The sequence below is a fragment of the Nanorana parkeri genome, unplaced genomic scaffold, assembly GCF_000935625.1.
Source record: "Nanorana parkeri isolate BGI_ZX_2015 unplaced genomic scaffold, ASM93562v1 scaffold2226, whole genome shotgun sequence".
Taxonomy (NCBI): Eukaryota; Metazoa; Chordata; class Amphibia; order Anura; family Dicroglossidae; genus Nanorana; species Nanorana parkeri.
The window spans coordinates 38257-58710 of record NW_017308494.1 but is presented as its reverse complement, the minus strand read 5'-3'; the positions used below and the strand labels follow the sequence as shown (position 1 = coordinate 58710).

The 20454-nt window shown below is 40.5% G+C and overlaps 1 protein-coding gene across 1 annotated transcript in view; it reads right to left on the bottom strand.

Annotated features, from left to right (window-relative positions):
* Nucleotides 1–2137: 2137 nt before the first annotated feature.
* The window catches only part of LOC108801117 (glutathione S-transferase 3-like), a 20141-nt gene continuing 1824 nt past the window's right edge, over nt 2138–20454 (bottom strand). Inside the window, exons 2-7 of the mRNA XM_018573072.1 lie at nt 16119–16215; nt 13376–13427; nt 7586–7718; nt 3834–3975; nt 2745–2870; nt 2138–2287 (exon numbers count right to left, since the gene is read on the bottom strand). Coding sequence (XP_018428574.1) covers nt 2165–2287; nt 2745–2870; nt 3834–3975; nt 7586–7718; nt 13376–13427; nt 16119–16205 — 663 coding nt within the window. The 5' untranslated portion in view covers nt 16206–16215 and the 3' untranslated portion in view covers nt 2138–2164. The remainder of the gene's footprint in view (nt 2288–2744; nt 2871–3833; nt 3976–7585; nt 7719–13375; nt 13428–16118; nt 16216–20454) is intronic.

The following is a 20454-nucleotide window of genomic DNA, read 5'->3' as shown; positions in this document are numbered from 1 at the left end:
CTCTAGCTCAATGTAAATTTGTTTAGACGTTACTTTGGCTGCAGTAAAATGTTTTTTTTGTTGGTAAAGTGCTCATATTATTACCTTCAGTATGTTATTTATGACAAATGTCAGTCTTAAGTGCAATTTTCAGACTATTATTGCTTAATAACATTTTTTTTCTTCCCTGCTATCATATATTGCCTTCAGTAGGCACTCAGGCTTTTAGGTTGTTGAGTTTAAATGTCTGTGTTACAGGTAGTTAATGCATAAATTATATCATTAATAAACCTTAAGATAAAAATATTAGCAATTCATAACATATGCATTTAGTTACCATCTCAGCTATTCAGCTATAATAAATGTATACTTGTATTATATAATTATATTTATAAAGTAAAAATTCAGCCGTGAATATTATTTCATTATTGTACTGAGGCTGTCAAAGCATGTAAATATACCTTGTCACCTCAGCAGCTGAAGCGTTCCTTAATAGGGTGGGATGGGCTTTGGGGAGGGGGGTGGTGGTCTACTTGTTCATCTTAGTTGCAGTTGTTCTTGTTGTCAAGGATCCTTCTGTCTAACAGCAGCTTAGATTGCCTGCCCCAATGGATGACGCAACAGAGTCTGCAGTATATCCTCAATATGTTTGATTAATAACATGGTGATCCTTACTAAGATAGTTGGTGGCATGCCACAAATTGACCTTAGTACATATGACTTTCACCATCATCAGACTCCTCAGCATTTTTAAAAGCCCAAATCCAGCCAAAACGTTTTACTTCATTTTGTACACAGCAAGGAAGAGTTAGAGCCTCTGGTAGGGTTTTTGTGTCCCTTTTGGGGAGATTTACACTCACTTCCAGCTGTACCTACTTGCCCTTGTGACAGCCACTTTCTGCATGTCCTATGAGGTTATAGGTATAAAAACAACAGAAAGTTTAACTCTTCTCCTGTGTATCCATTTAAAAAAATGGCTGGAGTTTAGTATTTCAAATTTTGTTTCAGTCAATAGACAAGCACTATTTTTATTCACAAAGCCTGATGAAAATGGAAAATAAAATAGCATTTATTAATAAATAGAAAAGCACAATGATGTAGAAACAGGGAGATTGGAAAGAGTGAGATTGGAAAGAGTGAGATTGGAAAGAGTGAGATTGGAAAGAGTGAGATTGGAAAGAGTGAGATTGGAAAGAGTGAGATTGGAAAGAGTGAGATTGGAAAGAGTGAGATTTTCAGCACCTTGTACAAAGACAAAGTACACTGGCCAGTAGCTAGATAGGGCCTGAGCATTATAGACAGACCACATTGCTATTTGTAATTCCTCATAATAGAGTAATTAGATCTTTTATTTCTGTTGTTAAAGTCGGTAGAGTTGTTCCCCTTTCATTTGCCCTGTGTATTAAGGGAAAAAAATTTTTTCTGTTTTTACGGTGCTGTTTAATACTCTGCTAATTAATAACGTTTTAAGCCTACTGCAATCAGTTCTGCATTTTCATTGTGTTCTATTTGCAGAGCTTTGCAATCCTTTGCATCACTACTGGTGTGTTGGTGAATACCAGGTTCAGTTCAGGGTCGGGCTCCACTAGGAGTGGCAAGGGGACCCAACAATCCAGCAGCTACCTAGGAAGTTAGTACTACATATGGCTTCCTTATAAGATAAAAAATGACTGAAATAATTTTTTTACAGTCTAAGGCCGTATTTGGCCGTGTTGCTATGGGGACAGTTCATGCGACTGTGTGGCTCAGCGCGATCCAAACTGCTCCCTGACCCTTTTTTGCCGTGCTGATTAGTGCGGTTTCCATACAGCTTTCAATGGAACTGCGCTAATCAGCGTGGTTTTGGGCATTTTTAATTGCGTTTCAGAGCTGAAACGCAATTAAAAACTCCCAAAACCTCCCTTTTGAAATCAGCGCAGAAACCGTGCTGATCTGCAGCCGCCATGGTGTGAACAGGCACTTAGGATTTTATCTTTTATACTGCAGATAAAGGAAAGACTGTGACAGGACCACAAGGGTGATAATAATGCTTTTAAAAACAATAGGGAATAAAGAATTTCAAGAAACTGTTTAATGCAAAACTCTTAAGTATAAACTCTAATGCAAACTTTAGTTTTAGTTCACAAGTCATATCCATCTTATTGTATTTTTTATTAAGGCAGAGTGCTGACATTTCTTGTCCAGATCAGCTGAATAAAACTCCCTTTACAGTGTTTACATATTTTTCATCAGCAATAGGCTTTCTTTTACTCCCTGGCTCCAAGAATTTCTTAATTGCTGGCATTGCAGACATACTTGCTTTGAAAGCCTAAAGAAGAAAGTAATACAACAGCATATTAAAACCCATCACTGCTACAAAAGGGTATAGAAAATAATATCCACATTAAAGACTAAATTAAATACTTAATATAAATGTAATAACATAAATATAATGCCTAGGTGACCAATGGAAACATAGTGCATGAAGTATATAAACAATGAAAAATTACCATTTTGGAGTGGTGCGAATAAGAGGAAGAAGTATATGCTGAACCATATATTTCACTGCACCAATATTATTACTGTTCCAGGTTAAACAAAGGACATAACACCTATTTGAACAACTACATTCTAGCAATCTTTAATCTATATTTTTATGCAGCCATCAGAGAGGTAAAATAATGTAACCAAGTAACATTAAAAAAAAACTCTAGAGAGTCTATTTGCATCAGTTTCATCAACAATGGCATAACACACAATGAAGGTATGTACTGTAGTTTGTTTACCTGTAAATTAGGAAAGTTCTGCAGGATGTCAAAATGTACCTCTTCCACTGTTACAAGGGCTTCCATGAGATTCACATCTGCTAAACTCAAATTGTTTCCGACTAAATATTTTTTCTTTTCCAAAGCCTAAAAGTGTAAAATATTAGATTAGCTTCACAATAAAAAAATGGTAAATGTAATCACAAACGTCAACAAAAAAACTTAATGATGTGCTTTATGTCATGGTCATATTTTACGCTATTACATAGATACATAGCTAGTCAGGTTGAAAACGGACACAAATCCATTCAGTGCAATAAATAGAGAAACAAAAATAATCAGAAAACCTCCATAAATAGAACTATGTGGCCACAGTTGCCTACCGATGAACCAGTGGAAGGCTAAAAAAAAACCCTGCTAAAACATGATCCAATTTCCTCCAACAGGGGGAAAAAATCCATACTGATCCCCTAAAGCAACTGGATATTCCCTGGTGGCCCCTTCTTCGGGATGCAGAAGCGATCTGGCGACAGGTAAGTCGCCAGGATCGCTTCTGTTGTAAAGCCGACAGTCGGCTCTACAAGTTTAAACAGAGTCCCGGCGGCAAAAGTCGCCGGGAGTCTGTTTAAACAGCCCCGATGCTGGCGACGTACACTGTACGTCGTCAGTCACGAAGGGGTTAACAATCTATGGTGTTTTTTTACTTATAACATGTTAATATCAGTTATGTTCTGCACATAAGTGCCAGAGTTCAGGAAGTAAAGGGAGAGCTAGTACCCTGCCCTTAGTAAACATGGCCACTGTGAGAAGACTGGGGAGGAAAAGAAAACGAAGGCATGCAGAATAAAAAGCCGGCAATTATCTAGAAGAATGTGTTTGTAGATTGTCATTACTAAACATTTCTAAAGGAGTCTTTGTTGTTAATTTAAAGATATGGGTAAAGGGCCCACTTTAACAACGCATTGAATATAGAGTGTGCAGGCAATGTGTAGTGATCAGGTCATTGTTAGGTGACAGTATTATCTAGATTTCTAGTACATTATGGTTAGACTTCTACTTCCACATATTATCAATGTAGACCATTGTTAAACGTAAAAAAAAAAATCATACTTTTTCATACACTGGAAAATATCTGTTCAAAGCTCTTTGTTTGATAAGATCCCTTTGTTTCGGCTTTTCTTCTTCAGTCTGGAAGGGCATTGTTAGGATGAGTGCCATTAGGTCACTGGTTCCGTCAATATACATGTCAATGCTGGATCAAAAAACAAGAAAACACATTAATTATAAGTACTGTATAAGTACTGCAATGTGCAGTACTGAATATAAAAAAACCTGATTTAGTTGACCACACGTTTCTTCCTAAAAATTAAATCTAATAAATATTCCTCGGATTGAAAATGAAATGTATGTATCTTACAAAATACAAGGAAAAGTGAATGAAAAAAAAGCTGTAAGCTTTACAATCTATTCAGAGCTAATGAAGATGCTTCCAAAATACTAATAAATGTTTTATACGGCCTTATACAGTTGTATCCAGGTTGGGAATGTTAACTTTTTATCTGAGAGACAAAAACAATCAACTGGCCCCTTCATGGTTGGGACAGCTTTCTATGGGCTAAAAACAGAGAATCACTTTGTCATTATTCTGACACACCTTTTCACATATATATGCTCAAGTGCGTCCCCAGGCGTGGTGTCACCCGGAGCAGCCGCCGGGACATCACTACACACGTGTGTGAAGTCATCACGCGAGCTTACCTACTGACGGCCATTTAGGTGAATGATGCTGGAGGGGGACGTTCACCCGGCGGGATAAGGTATGCCGCTGGGTCCCCTCCTCTCTCGTGTGGGGGTGCCACCCGGAGCACCCGCCGGGTGACCCCCCGCTGAAACGTCATCACTTAACGTATCGTAATGATCTCACGAGTGCTTACCTGCTGGTGATCATTTTGGTGATGGACTCTGGCAAAGAGAGAAGGGGACTTTCACCTGAAGGGATAAGGTCCCCTCCTCTCTTGTGCAACTGTCAGGCTCCCGATCCATGACCGAGTGCCCGACTTTTCAGAGGGGGTGACACCAAAATGAATGTCAGTCATTTTGATGTTACCCCCTCTGATGGTGTCACCTGGAGCGGGCCACACCTCACACATCTCCCTTATGATGTCACTGTATATGCTTACGATAAGGGGATCGTAAAGGATGAAATGAAGGTGATGCAGTATTGAGAGAGGGGGCAATGGGGGACGTATAGTGAAGGGAGTATAAAGGAGGCAGCAAAACAGTATAGCGAGGGAAGGAAGAAAAGGATGCATGAAAACAGAATTGTTGGGCAGGGGGGAGGCACAAAGATTGGATTGTGTAGGAAGTGAGAAAGGGAAGGCAGCAGGACTGAACTGGGCAACAGGGAGACAATAGGCAGCATGACCAGATCAGGGTTGTAGCTACCATTGGGCGAGTGAGGCACTCGCCTCAGGCGCAGCCGAGAGGGGGTGCAGCCAGGACCGGCCTGACTGCGCCCCCTCGCCTCTGTTGCCATGGCGGGCACAGGGCGCCATCGGCAACAGGGGCGCCAGGCGGCTCGGCAGGGAGAAGAGGAGTGGCACAGGCTCCAGCTTCTCCTCGGATCCCCGCTGCTCTCCCCCGCCTCTATGGGCAGAGGACTCTGTGTCCGCAATCTCTTTTTCTATTTCAAAAGGGAAATGTCAGGGGTCTGTTTAGAACCCTAATATTTCCCCGAAGCCCCCCAACAGTAAAAATAATAAAAATAAATTTATAAAAAACACAATCCCCCCCCTCCCCCCACAAACACACGCTTATTACTAGACATGTGCAATGACTACAAATTTGTTTCGGACAAAGTGAACGGAAACTAAAAATGTTTTCATTAGTTTAGTCAAAGGAAACACATTGTTGCTATTCTGGATTCTACGCATGTGCGCTGCCATTCTGGAGGCGGGGGGAAAAACGTCACATACCGCACACGTCTGTTGGGGGGCACAATTTTCCGTTCTTGACTTAGGCGCAAAAAGAGCTAGCTACGGCTCTGGACCAGATCATCAAGAAGGAAGAGAAAAGCATTGAGATTGGATTGTGGAGGAAGGAAAGAGAGATAGCAATGAGACTGGATTTTGGAGGGAGCAGTGAGGAGAATGTGCAACTGGATAGTATACATGTGGGAGGAAGTCAGGTAGAACGTACTGTGAAGGGTGTAAGCTAGCTAGAATGGACTGTGGAACAGAGAGAGAAAAGAAGGAACAACACTGGATTGTGGAAGAGGGAAGGTGAGGAGAAAGTGAGAATGGGTTTTAGAAGGGGGGAGAAGGCAACGGGAAGAGGGGGAGAGGAGGCAAGCAAAGGAGATCAGATTGTGATCAGATATATTTCCTTTGCTCCTTTGCTACAGTCCCACAAAAGGATATATAATAAGAGTGCAGACTTAATACATAGCTAGGTTAAACCTGCTCCCCCACTGGGACTTTGATCAGAGTGGGACATTCAATCACTAGACATTAATTAGCTGCCTGCTTCCTATTCAGACATTCAACTCCAGGGCCTGGCACAGGAAAGTTAACTAGCATTAACTTTGCAGCAATTTGCAGTTGGTTACATGACAACTCTGAGTAACAAAGGAAGTCGGTGCTTGAAGACTTACCTCTGTTAGGTGCTGGAACTGTAAATAAGTCTGAAAAGAAAGCAAGTAGCTATATAAAGCCCAGCTGTCACTGACTGTGGGTCCTGCTCTGAATGGGGTCTGAATGGGCTACAAGCCCTACACACCTTGTTTGTCTTTGAAAAGGCCCCCAACCCAGTCCCACTATGATTGGATGTGCAGGTCCACACAGCTTTAAATTCCAACACCGTTTTATTTAAGCTTACTAGGTGTGACATGACCAGTTTTAGGACACCTATAATGTCCCCATTACCAAGAACTATCAGTATTTATTTCAGTTTTGCTATTGATAAAGTAAACCTTTCCTAAGAGAATCATGGAGGCAATTATTGGTGATTTCCTTCTAAAAGTACTATTTTTCTGACTGTTGTTCTGATACTGTGGCTTCAAACCTTTGAGAGTCACTGACCAGGAATTAGTGTTCAGATCAGGAAAGTCAGAGTAAGGTCAGAGGTCCTTATCTCCATAGTTGCTCCAGGTTAGTGACACTAGAGAGCCAGGCAACTTAACATTTGCAGTATGAGAAGTCAGCAATGTCTGAATCAATGTTTTACTCATGAAATGCTGCCTTTAAGCCACCAACTGACATAAATGTTAATATTTCATTCAATAGTTATATTCCTAATATTTTAATTTCACATTAGAAGTTATGTGATCATAATCTCATACAGGTAGAAAAAACAGGTTTACAGAGCTCAGTAGTCCAAGCTGAATAATTGAATAAGGCAGAACAGCAAATCATCCCTTCCTCAATCACACATCTCTGTCCATGGTTTCAATCAGAGTTACCCCGCCTGAAGTGAGAGAACACATTTTTCACAAATTAAAGTTTTATCTTTGGGGAGAAATTAAGAGTAAGACTAGTTAGAACACATCCGTTTTAAAATGTATCAACTTTAAGTGTTGAGCAAAAATGACATGAAAGCCTAGCTGTCTGCATTATCGTTTAATAGAAATGTACACTTTCCCACTATCTCTCTTCATAATAACTTTGCTAAAAGATTCTGGCCTTTGCAAAGATCGTTGTTGCATACGGTGTGTAATAGGCCATGGTGCCATGATATAAGAATGTGACACAATTTTATCTACTACTATGGGTTATAAAACACAGTCATGTTTATTGCACCACTTTGTATACTGTGATTTATATGTCTTTACATGTATAGAGGACACTTTTTCAGTGAATACTTACAATACTCTTTCTTTTAGATCCTTCCCATATATGTTGTATTTTCCAGCTATGTAGCTCAGGATGGCCTTTGTTGATACTAGTTTCATGCCATCTATTTCCACCATTGGTACTTGCTGAAACAGCAAATCTCCTTCTACAGTGGAAAAGAACAAGTGCAGACTGAATAAATAAAAGTCACCTCCAAACAGAGCCAAAGTCAATCATTCCTGGCACATCTTACAAAGAAGAGGCCTCTATTAACCTCTATGGAGGTTCATGCTTCATATTGTGGCATGCAGGGCCTATAAGATAGAATTGCTCAGTGAAGTATACACAGGCACAATTGTTATAGCAAAATTAGGAAGGTTTAGTAATGACAGAGAAGGGACAGTATGAATGCGACACAGTGTACAACACTGGATTTAAAGTGCAACGTTGTTTTTAGTTATGGAAATAGTAGGGACGAGATAAAACTGCTGGCAGGTTTTTTTTTTCCTGTGTACCAATGGGGTAACGTCGCTTCATTTGCTATCCAAGACACAACAGGAGGTCAGAGGAATTTTCCAAAGTGAAGGGAATTCCCCTCTTAGACTGTTGCCCCCTGAAAAGGTGTGCCCATTGGAAGATTTTCCCTCACCCCTTGTTCTGGGGACAGCTCTAAAATTTGGATTTCCCTTTATTCTCCTCAATACAAATAGTGAGGTGAGTCTCTCCAACGGGGACACAGACAGCAATAAAAGCTTGACAGGAGGTATAACCTTTCCCTTATGCTATCCAAACCCTACAAGAAAGGTTTTGGTGAAGATACACTTTAGGCCCCGTTCACATATAGCGAATTGTCGCGCGATTTCCGCCGCGATATCGCGCATTTTTGCCGCGCGATATCGCGAGAAGTCGCCGGCCAATGTTATTCAATGGAGCTGTCTTAACTCCATGTCGCGCGTCGCTCGTCGCGGTCGCAAGTCGCTTCTACCGGACCCTTTTTTCGGCGGATTTTGCGCGATTTTACTTTTTTTCTATGGAGCCCGACGGGGAAGGTCGCGCTACCGTCGCTGGATCGTCGCTGGAACGTCGCCCCGAAAGTCGCGCTATCCCGGCCGCGCGGATCCGCTGCAAAAGGTATGTCGCTATATGTGAACGGGGCCTTAGGAGAAAGCAATGGGAAAAAAAACCAAATATATAAAACGTAAAACATAAAACGTAAAGCTGAGCTCCGGGGAAAATTCAAAGTTACCCTAGCAGTGGGGCTCCCCCAATCTGCAAGGGTTGGATGGCTCATTTTTTGTCTATGGTGACATTAAAAAGCAGTTTCATTTACCTCATCCCTCTCTCCCCCGGCAGGTTATGATCTCCACTTCTCTCTGATGCTCTGGGTTGTGAGCAGGTCCTCAATGTCCACACATACATTGCAGGACTGCTGGTCCTGAGCTGTATGTGATGATGTCAGAGTGTCTGCCACCGAAGGAGCACCAATGAGAAGCAGCTTCAGCAGACCGGGCAGCTGAAAGGAAGACTGTGGGAGAAAGGGATACGGTAAGTAAAACTGCTTTTTAATGTTACCCCAGACAAAAATGAGCATTTAACCCCTGCAGAGCCCGGGGAGCCCCACTGTTAGGGTATCTTTGGAGTTTCCTTATTAAGTGTATTGCCTTATCTTTTACAGTCTGTAGATTCTGTACAAATGACCTTGTGGTGACAGGATCACTTTAGGATAGATGTAAGCCCAAGGTGAATTACATTTAGTTTGCTAAAATATGGTGTAATATAAATAATTATCACTTTGTTTCAATAAAATGCTTGTTTTCACCTGTCTTTTAACCTTGTTGCAGCCTCTTCCTGTCTACATGCATGCTCTCCCATGAGCTGCTTGCACAGCCTCACAGAGAAACACAAACACACAGTTAGCTATGCATGCTGCTCATGGCTTGAAAAACAGAGGAAGGAAGCCACAGCTTTATTCTCTACCTTATTCAATACAACAGAGCATATACACCATAGATATATAACATAATTTATAAACACTGCCATCTAGCGGCCGAAATTGTATAATGCAGAAGTTGTTGCTATAAACACAGTAATGTTTATTCTAACACCAGGCAATTAGCAATGTAAATGTACAAATAGTAGTCAGCACCTGCACCCTCTGTGTTTCTCTATGAACAATTTTAAACAACAAATTATTTAGTGTGTTTTTAATACTATCCAATAAAATGATTTGTGCTAAAGTCAGAAAGGTGATTTAATTTATCTAAATCAGAGTTCTGCATAATACCCTGCAGAATAAGCGCACACACACCTCTAAAGAAGATCTGTTGAGGGAGGCTGAAGGAGCATACTTCCTGAAGTTTGTATTGTTTAACATCCTGTCTGTGCTTCATATGTCACCAGTCATATTTAAAAACTTTTAATGCAGGTCTGAATTTGATTGATGGATGCATGTGTTCTAGCATCCCCAGCAGTCATGCTTCAGGATCACCAGATTACAGATAAAAGGAAATGGGGTGGACTTAAGCACTATGGCAATGTCTGTAACAACAACTGCACTTTTCAGCAGGTTGGCTATGGTCCCCGTATGCACCTCAAGGTTTACTTTAATAATATTATTATTTATTTATAATAATAATTTCATATTGTAATCTCAGCTAAACCTCCAGTATGTATTTAGAGTATTTGACCATATTTAAACATTCAATACAAATGCCTTTTTTTTAAAGTACCTGCAGCAGTTATGCACTTGAGTAATACAAGAGCAAACATTAAGATAAATTAAGGTGCACAGATTTAACACTATAGGGTATGTTTATAAATGTTTTCATCCAAGATTCACACATTTAACTAAATTGGATTGTATTGGATAATATGTAAAACCTGGGTAAGAGTTGTGTTAATCTTGGCTGAAAATATTAAAAAAAACCAAACCCTTATGTTAGGTAGATGCTGTTCCCACGTCGCTGACCTAGATGGTGCTGAGGAGTATAGGAATTTCCTTTTACTCCTATGCACCATGTAGGGGAGCTAGGGACACGTGAACAGCATCCACCCAACTATACGCTGGGTCAAGGTTTTACATATTGTTGGATCAGCTGAGTCGAAGGTTGTTGGATCAGCTGAGTCGAAGTCCATCTGCACTTCGCTCAGCCAAACATGCGGAGCATGTTTGGCTGACCGAAGGCAGCCGTACAGAGCCGATGTACGGCTGAAATCAGCCGTACTGAGCCGGAGTAAATAGCCGAACCTCGCTCGGCTCTGTTCATTTCGGCTCGGTTAGTCACTCGGCTGCCTTCGGCAGCTTTGAGAATAGCCCTGTAAATCACTGTGACCAATACCTGGAAGCAGGAATCAAAGTCTGCATAAGTCATGAGCAAATATAGTTGTCCTCATACAGTATATACTTTATATGCATGTATTTACAAGTCACACACAAATGTTTTCAAAACCAATTAATTGAAGAAATTATTTATTGCGTAAAGCCCAACTCCAAGTACATTTCCTTTATTTTTTTAATCTTCCATTCTCATGTTACAAATGTAATTATGTTTATTCCTTTAGGAGCTTACCCTAAGCTCCACTGAGCAGTGCTGATATACAGTGGGAGCCGTAGTTCCCGCTGCATTAATACTGGGTCTAACAATGTCATCAGTTCCGGTGTTGTTCCTCCATCCCCATCACACTGCTGTGCTATGCTTCATGAATAGCACCGAATAGTGAAGAGGGTGGAGGCACAACACTTAAACTGGTGGTGTTCACATACCCAGCTCTGATGCAGGGAGGAGGCAGAAGTTGGGCTCCTTCTGTGATGGACTGAACCACCACTGGGGCTGCTGGAGGAGCCTGAGGGCTAGCCTCCTTCCTACTGACTATGGACCTAGGAATATGGAGACCCCCCTCAGACCTCTTGGGGTTACATGGAACTAAGACTTGAGGGACTGTTCCTGGAACCCCGAGGATTGCCATGTACGTGTTCCCCTTGGAACTAATAACCCTGATTTATGTGTGGAGTTTATATGCTGCATCTTTCCCATTGCCCATTAAAGGTACAGGGTGTGAATCCAGCAACACAAAAAGGGTTTACTCTGCACTGAGACTCCCAATGAATGTGTTACAGTTTATTTGACCCTTTGTTCTATTGTGTTAATGATGGCATTAAGATAGCAGACTCTAGGAGTAGCTGACTCCGGGTGTCAATGAGTAGATTACCACATGATACACTCAGGGGATAATCCCATCACATGTGTCTCCGCTCTCCCTATTCATTCATTAAGGCATTGAGGAGGGGATGTCTGGTTGCATGCTGTACATGTTTGATTGCGTTATGTTTTTAGACATCCAGAACTGTATATATACTGAGCTGGTTTTCAATAAAGTCAGTTCTTGGTTTTCACTTCAACATTGGTGTTGGCTGATGATTGAAGAGTTTAGCTTTCTGTCCTAATATATTGGTTCTATCCAATAATTAGGCAGGTTTGTGCTGAGGACACTGGAATTCGGGTTCCAGCGGAGAGGAAGCTGATTTCTGACGGAGGTACCCAGTCGGAATACCAGGCAGTCCGTCACACCTTCCATGTTGCTTTTATTAAAATACCTGGCGTTCCCTCCATGAAGGTCCTTGTTCGGACTCTTCCTGATATGAGGTAACACTGCTCTGGCCCCCGTCTCCCAGTTGTGCTCTTACATTGTCACTCTGTCACATGCATCCCTGGTGGAGACTACAACAAGTGAACATGCAATACAAATTGTGCAGACATGGTCTACTGTTGTCACTATCAGGTAGCCAAAGCAATGATGTAAAGCCAACTCTTGTTATGCATATATGCTGAAAGGGGGAGATTTGCAAAACTGAGAAGGATAAAAAGAATTAAATAATGTGAATACAGTATTTTATGAAAAAATGCAATTGTTTATGATACACAGTGGTTTAACAAACTAAATATCATTCAGTTAGGGTCTACATCTACTGTTATTTCAGTCAACTACTTTTACATACAGAGTCACTTTAACCCCTTCACATGAAAAGGTCTTTAACACCTTGATACCCAGACCACATTTTGCTGTCTGAAAAGCCAGAGCTACTAGTGTGCTTTACTGAGATCTTCTGGGTCCTGTATGGTGCTTTACTGAGGGACTCCCTCTTTGCTCTGAAAACACAGGGGTTCACTCGCTTGGCACAAAGGCCATTTACAAAACACCTAGTATTTTTAGCAATCAATACAAGGCATTCACTCATTAGATGGGGATTAGAGGGGCTGTGACCTCACGATTCAGTCCTCGTCCAATCAAGGAATGGCTTGCATTAACTGATTAAAAATATTAGGCATTCTCTGAATGGCTGCTGTGCCAAGTGAGCCATCCCCTGTGTTTTCAGAGCAGAGGGGAAGCCACTCAGCTCAGTGCCATATAGGACCTGGAAGATCAATGTAAAATACTGTAGTAGCTTTGGCAAGGATCCTTGTGGGCCACAAGGATATCATATGCAAACTGGACCAATGTAATTATGCATAAAACTGTATACCTGGAGTTTAGCTTTAAGCTAATCGCAATCAAATATACATCATTACTTCTAATAATTTTGCATGTTGAATTGAGACATGGCAGGTTACCAGCACATTAAAGTGTACCATTTATTAAAGCACCCCAGTAACCTTTAGTACGACTCACACATTATGAACATTGGTTGTAAAATATATTCTCCTCAATAATTTTTTCCATTATTTAGAGTATTACCAAGTAACAAGCATATAGTACATAAGAACCCAACAAAGTCAAATCTTGCTTGTGAAAACATGGACAGGATAAATACTAACAAATACGTACTCTTAAGCATCTGTTCATAGTCCTCCTTTGTATCTAAATACTTCTCTTCAAACTAGCAAGATAAAATCAAAAAATAAATAAGTATGTAGCATCAGTCAATGAAACTTTCAAGCATGCAAGGAAAAATCTGTTGATATCTACTGAAAAACCTACATTGGTAAGAAGAATTGGAGTAGAGACAAGAACTCTTAGTATAAACATGCCCATAGATAGAGGGCAGTCTGTATGCTTGTATGAACGACCATCCCCTGAAATCTGTGGCCAGTTTTAGGGCAATACCTATCTCACACCAGGCTACCTCATCATTACAAATAAAATAATACTGAATAGGGTTCTAGGGTATAATATACCCTGTTTCCCCGAAAATAAGACCTAGTACCATTTTTGGGAATTGCTCAAATATAAGACCTACCCCGAAAAAAAGAGCTAGCTGTGACCATTCCCAGGGCCGGTGGTGGCATAAGGGGGAACTTGAAGAGTCGCCGGAGAGAATCAGCGGTGCCAACGAAGGCAGCACTAGAGGAAGCGAGGCAGCAGCGCAGGGAGCAGAGCCGCATAAGCCGATGCTTCCTCTATAGTGCCGGCTCCTGTCACAGGTGAAGTGATACCAAATGCACTCCGTCTGTGAGGAATCGATAGTGAAAGTGCACTTCGCTCATTCTGGTTACCAAATTGCCCTTGGAAACAGATAGCACCCCTGATTGCCCTGATCACCCCATTCTTATCTTTGCCATTTTGGATTATTTAATTTGGATTTGCATTAACTTTGGATTGTTATACATTAAAAATAAAACCTACCCCAAAAATAAGACCTAGTGTGTTTTTTGAGCCACAAAAAATATAAGACAGTGTCTTTTTTTCGGGGAAACACGGTAGTCAGGAATTGGTTCTTAGGCTAAAATTACACAGAAGATTTTGGTTGCTCTGTCATGCTGCTAAATTGATAGATAATAATTGCAGTAGCGATAGATTGCTAAAAAGAACAAATATAGCAAACGGCTCCCTATGTAGTAAGCTACGCAAGCAGTATGTAGCAGTGATCAGTCTCGTATGGCAGTACAATGCTCTAATAATGTACGATTGACTGCTGCAACATGCTACTGCATGCTACTTGCATAACTCACCGGGTCTCACCCCATAGGAAGCCATCTGTGCCATCTGCTACTCAATTGCAACTTGAACTAGAAATATCAGTAACATGAGAGAGCTATTAAAAATCTCCTATGTGGCTGTTGGCTAAGGGTGCAAGGAAATTGTGTTCGCTGGTTATATCACTTAGTATAATAACCATGATGGGTACAATACACAATCTAAGTAATGATGCAATGCTTACATCATTCACCATATTACGTATTATATGGTATGGTATACTACTCTGACATAAACAGGAAAGTACAGGGAGTCCAAAGTTCCCCAAGACCTTAAGGCTGTTCCCTAACCAAGTTCCCCCTTACTGTTCAGCCTCTGGCTAGAGAGTGGAGAAGGGAGAGACTGTGTAACTGTACATCTTGACTAGTGTTCATGAACCAATGACAGGATTACATTTAAAAATAGGAAAAATAAAAGGTTTTATTTCAGTTTTTGCTACAGTAAAAATCAGACAAACGTTTCCAATTGAGCGGTCTATTATGCCATCAGAATGTAAATGATGAATCCAATTTTATTTATAAAGCATTCCCCTGTGAAAAACAAAAAAATGGAACTCGTACACTTTTGGGTGTCTAGCAAATTAAGCTTATGTATGCATCATCACCCAAACCGCCATCTTTGGTGTCCAGACTTCTGGTTGGGGTTATTCCCCATCACACATGTGAACTGGATTTTAAAGGCACATGGTCATAACACTATCTTTCTTTGCGTATAGGTATCTACATACAGAAAGCCAACTCACATCCCACTGGGAAATGTGCTGCCTAGCTTAGCAAATCTGCTGTGCATCATATATGTGATGTAGAAAAGAATGATATTTAAGTGTATACTATAGTAGAAGATAGAAAGGGGTTCACGCAGAATCTATTTATGCCCTGTTCATCATCTTGCCTCTATGCTACAGCAAACACAGATTATTTATCATATTCATCAGAGCTGAATCATTTTGAATGTACATGGCCTTATGTTTTGAGCTTGAAGCCTGTGCACTGTCCTGTCCAAGAGTACTGTTAGTTTGGGTATACATGGAGAGACTCCTTTTTTAATTCAGCAAAATAATACAAATGATTCTGCCATACATGCTAACAGCACGGATGAACATATCTCCTGTTGTGTACATTATATTCTGACAGTGGCGCCCAGCTAATTGGCTGAAAGCACTGTTCGGCCAACAATTTCAAATTTCCAACCCCTCGACAAAAGTCAATCCAATGATCGACTTTTGTCGATGAGATAGGGCCACTCATGGACTGAATTCCAGCAGATTCCTGCTGAATCGGCCGAAATTTGATCGCACGTACCCAGCTGAAGCCCAGGCTTGGGTGAAGGTGGACCCTCAGGGGTTGTGTCTTTGACAGCCTGGGCTTACAGGAAAAGTTGGATGATGTTGAGTGTCATTCAACCTGGAAGGGAGGCAATACTAATCACAGAGCGATGAGTCTGCAGGAAATAGCCCAGGAGAGGAGCTAAGAAAGCTGAATATTGCAGAGAAATATTATTTTTTTACACTACTGGGTCATTTATTTTTAAAACAATTGAAAAGTGGAGTTGGACTTTAAATCACTGTAATTATTTAACATTGCACTATACTGACTTCAACACCAACTGCAGCAAACGCCCAACGGATACATTCCATTCTCCCCCGTCCATTGAAGTAGTGAAGGATTGGCTTGTCACACATGATTACAGTCCTAAAAAAAATGTAAATAAATAATTATGAGGTGATTACAAAATATTCATGTGATGCAAAATATGAAATTAAATGAATGTTATGTATTTGTAATGGCTTTATTTGGATTGACATGTACATGAGATACCTTTTATTATATTGTAAACTGTTCTGATAAAAAATGATCAATTACATATTGTGACAGACAGCCCTGGTCAGGGGCATGGTCTAGGATGGAATGTATATGTCACCCAGTGGCACAATCTGGAGTTCAGTGCTGGAAGGACACATATTAGGTTAGGTTAGCCTTCCCCCATTCAGTGGCTTACTCACAAGGAGAGGCTTCAGAGACTGTGCCACTAATCTAAGGTCTGAAAGTGTTCAGAGACTGGGTTACACCAGAGGCTTTGCCATGGCACTGGACCTGAAGAGCACTCTGTGGCTAACTAACACAGTGCACAGAGGTCTGGAAAGCGCCTCTAGCAAAGCCCAGTGGTCAAAGGTCACATTTTGTCATGTACCGTACTTCAGGGAGGTAAGTTTGGATCACAGCTGCGGTTCCAACTGATGGTTGAATATGCGGTGTCAGGCTTAGATCCCAGGCGGCTCTCTCAATCTCAAGCGGAGAGTTTGGGATCTAGAAATCATATACCGCGTTAAGGAATAACAAAAAGGCAGGATGCATGTATCTGTGGAATATTACTTCATATTCCTTAAACACCTTAAATGGGAATGAAATTGAGGAGCAGGTAATTACTAAGGCAGTCTGTATGTGGTTGGTACAATAGCAGTAGTAGCGATCCAGTTAAACACTTTTAGCATGGAAATAGTGAGGCATGTACAGCTAGCCTCCACCAGGTGGCAGTGGAGAGACACTCCTGAGTAACACAGTTTGAATATAATGCAGATACTTGCAGTTGAGGGGATAGAACCCTTTGGTCAGGTAGATCCTGTGAGGTCCTGGAGAGGCTTCCGTGCGGTGGAGGTGAGCGGTCCCGGTGGGAGGCTGGTGGCTGCAATGCTGGGTAGCTCCTGGGGTGCTGGCCCATGAATCCAATAGTGGAACGCCGTCCATGGGTTCATAGGCCTTGTTTTATACTGGTGGAACGCGGAAGAGGAGCCTTGCGGCGTGACGTCACTTCCGCGTTCCACCCTGGAACGCATATCGATACGCGGCCAGGGGGAGGAGGCGCCCTGAAACGCCTACGGCCGATGCGTTCCACTCTGGAACGCAGTCGGCTTGTGGATCCGAACCCGGAAGTGTTACACATTTTAGGCTTGCCCCACAATCTTCGGTTCAGCCGGGTCCAGGTGCGACCTCCAAAGCTTTTGCTGAAGCAAGCGCTGATCCAGATTACTGCTGTAGAGAGATCAGCTAAAGCAGCGTATTAAATATTTCAATTAACATTAACAAAAATCTACAGAATACTAACTATATCGATAGAAGTAATTTCCTGAATTAATATATTCCTATAGTATCCTTTAGGAAATATAACTGGATATCAATTGAAAAAAAAAGTTTTCCAGCCAAAGCAGAGTAGATCTTTTAATTTCTAACAACACTCTCTACTGGATGGGAACAACTTGCTCATATTAAAGAAATACTGTATGTGAATACAAAGTCGGGAGGCTGTAGGCCTGTACATTAGGAATAGGCCCCATTTTATGGTCCCACTTCATGAATTACCAACCAAATACTCAAGGGATGGTATTAACATAGCTGTAGCAAAATTCTTGTTACCATCTTGCTATAGGCTTACAAAATAATTTTATCCATAATCATTTTTAAGTCGATAACTCTTTACTTTTCCCTATTTTGTGAAAATATACACCGAAAAGATGTCAAATCTAAAAACATGTATGCAATCATCTTGGACCTTTACAAGTCAAACCTTACTCATAGAATAAAAAGTGATATCTTGCTGTTACGTCATTGTTACGTCATGTTAAGTCATTCTGCTATCCAGCTATGCAAACAGCATCCTGTTTACTCACAGTTCCTCTAATTTTCTCTTCTGTTTTTGCGTTAATGTCACTGTATTAAGAATTTCATTTATTTTAGTTATAACTCAGATGCAAACTCCCCTACAATCACTTATGTTTATAAATACATTGTAAGAGAAAAGGTCATGCACTAAAAAATTAAAGTCTCATGGCTATCATCCTGTAGTTCCTGCAGATCCTTAAATGCACTTTACTAATGAGATATTTTCAATTAACCCTTGAGGTTTCATAGGCAGTATCAATTATATAATTAATGATATCCTCTTTGTTACATCTTTTGTATTATGTTTGTAATCCTGATCCAAGTCTGGATCTTTAATAAGTCACATGATCCTACAAACCGATTCACATTACCTATGGTCTGAAAGAAGTTAGAGAGGGAAGTCAATGCAAAAATTAGTATTTTCTCCAAAACAGTATATTCAGTTTGTAAGAGTGCGTCTTATGACAAATTCACTACAGTCTTCAATCTCTTGGGAACCCTGTTCGTCTGTGGGTATTTGGTGGCGAGGGAAATTTTTTTCTTCCCGTCTGATCCATTTGGAACTGCAGAATTTATGTGGCTTATTGTAATAGGAGAGAACCTGATTGCTGGTCTCATTCTTGCTATCACTATTATTAGCATCCATCTCTACTAATATTTCCCCTTCAGTTGTATCAAGTTGTATTCCGAAGTGTTATCAGATTATTCAGGGTTATTGAAAGTATCTTGCCAAAACATTTTGCGGGACTTTTCAGGTACCAAAATCGATATCAAAGAAACTAAATTATATACTAAAAAACAATGTTTATTCATACTTGACTATCTAAAAAGCTTGAATGATAAAAAACCTTTTGTACACCACAAAATCTCCAACTCTATATAACCTCCTAATTTGAATGCCATCAGTATACAGATGAACCATAAAATATGCATTCCCTGGAATAAAGGTCAATTTCAATCAAGTGTCTTCACGATGGAATCTTCAATTCTCTACGCACTTTAAAGACCGAAGTCTACTTCCTCAGGAGATATGGAGGTTGTGAATTATTATTTTCTAGGCATTTGTTGAACCAGCAAAGTGGAGATAAACATCTTTCAGATTATTGAGGTTATTGGATTAATAGGGGGTGATGTAAGAACTAGCTTTCTGTCCAAAGAAGCTTTATGGATTTACCATCTAGGTACAGTTTTAGAATGCTGAAACATTGTTTTTTTAAAAAAGGATATTATAGAATAAAATTGTATTTTAGTATGAAGAGGTTTAACTAATTTAAAATGCAGATGGTAAACATTTGGAAAACGTGTTATTGGTTGCTATAGGTTATTCCTCATAATACTTTCAATGCAGTAAAGCGTTTATGGGCGTGGTGCAATTCCTATTTAAGGCTTACCAACATTTCAGTAACTTGTGTGAACAAGACCTTGTCAGGTTGAAATGTCTTTTAACGTGGACTGGTTTGTTTCTTTTTACCGAGATGTCTTTAAATGTGTAAATTAAAAGTGAAGTTTTAAGCTATTCAGACAGATGTGTTAACTCATCTTTTTCTGAACAGTGTACATAATAGGGTTTTCAGTAGTGCATCGCATTGTACAGAGTGAGGTGTTCTGAAATATGTAAAGTATAACACAGCATACAGAAATGGGGTGTTCAGGATTCAGAACCAGCGAAGTACAGCTTGGTGTACTGAGGGGGGCTTTCAGGAATACATAAAGTACAGTTTGGTGTACAGGGAGGTGCTTTCAGGAGTATGTAAAGTATAACACAGTATAATCTCATTATAGCTGGTGGTGTGAAAATATATGGGTACTAAATCCTAATAGTATAATTCAACAATCAATGGAAGATCATTTTGTCAGACTTTTAGGGTACCTCAGAACTGGACTGTACAATATATAATTCTGTTACGGGTGCCATCACAGGTGAAGGAGCTAAGGGAGATGGAGGAGATAAGTATGATGGTTCACGAGGGTGGGGGTGGCATCTTACCTATCGGCTGCTTTTCTGACTTGCAATTTGCTATTTTATCTCTACATTCCTCCTCAAAACTTACATAGTTGGGCACTTTGGCCAATTCCCATGGTGAATTCTACAACTCTATCTCAGAGATAGGAAGGCACCAAGTAAAGCAAGGTGATCTGATAGGATACACTGAGTGCAGTTGTATTTTTGCAATTGTGTTTTTGGTACAGACGTAGAGGTGGAATTAATATCTTGGATATTTTTTGTACTAATTCATAATTTAGGTTCTCTCTGTCGCGCCACCCATCCCCCCC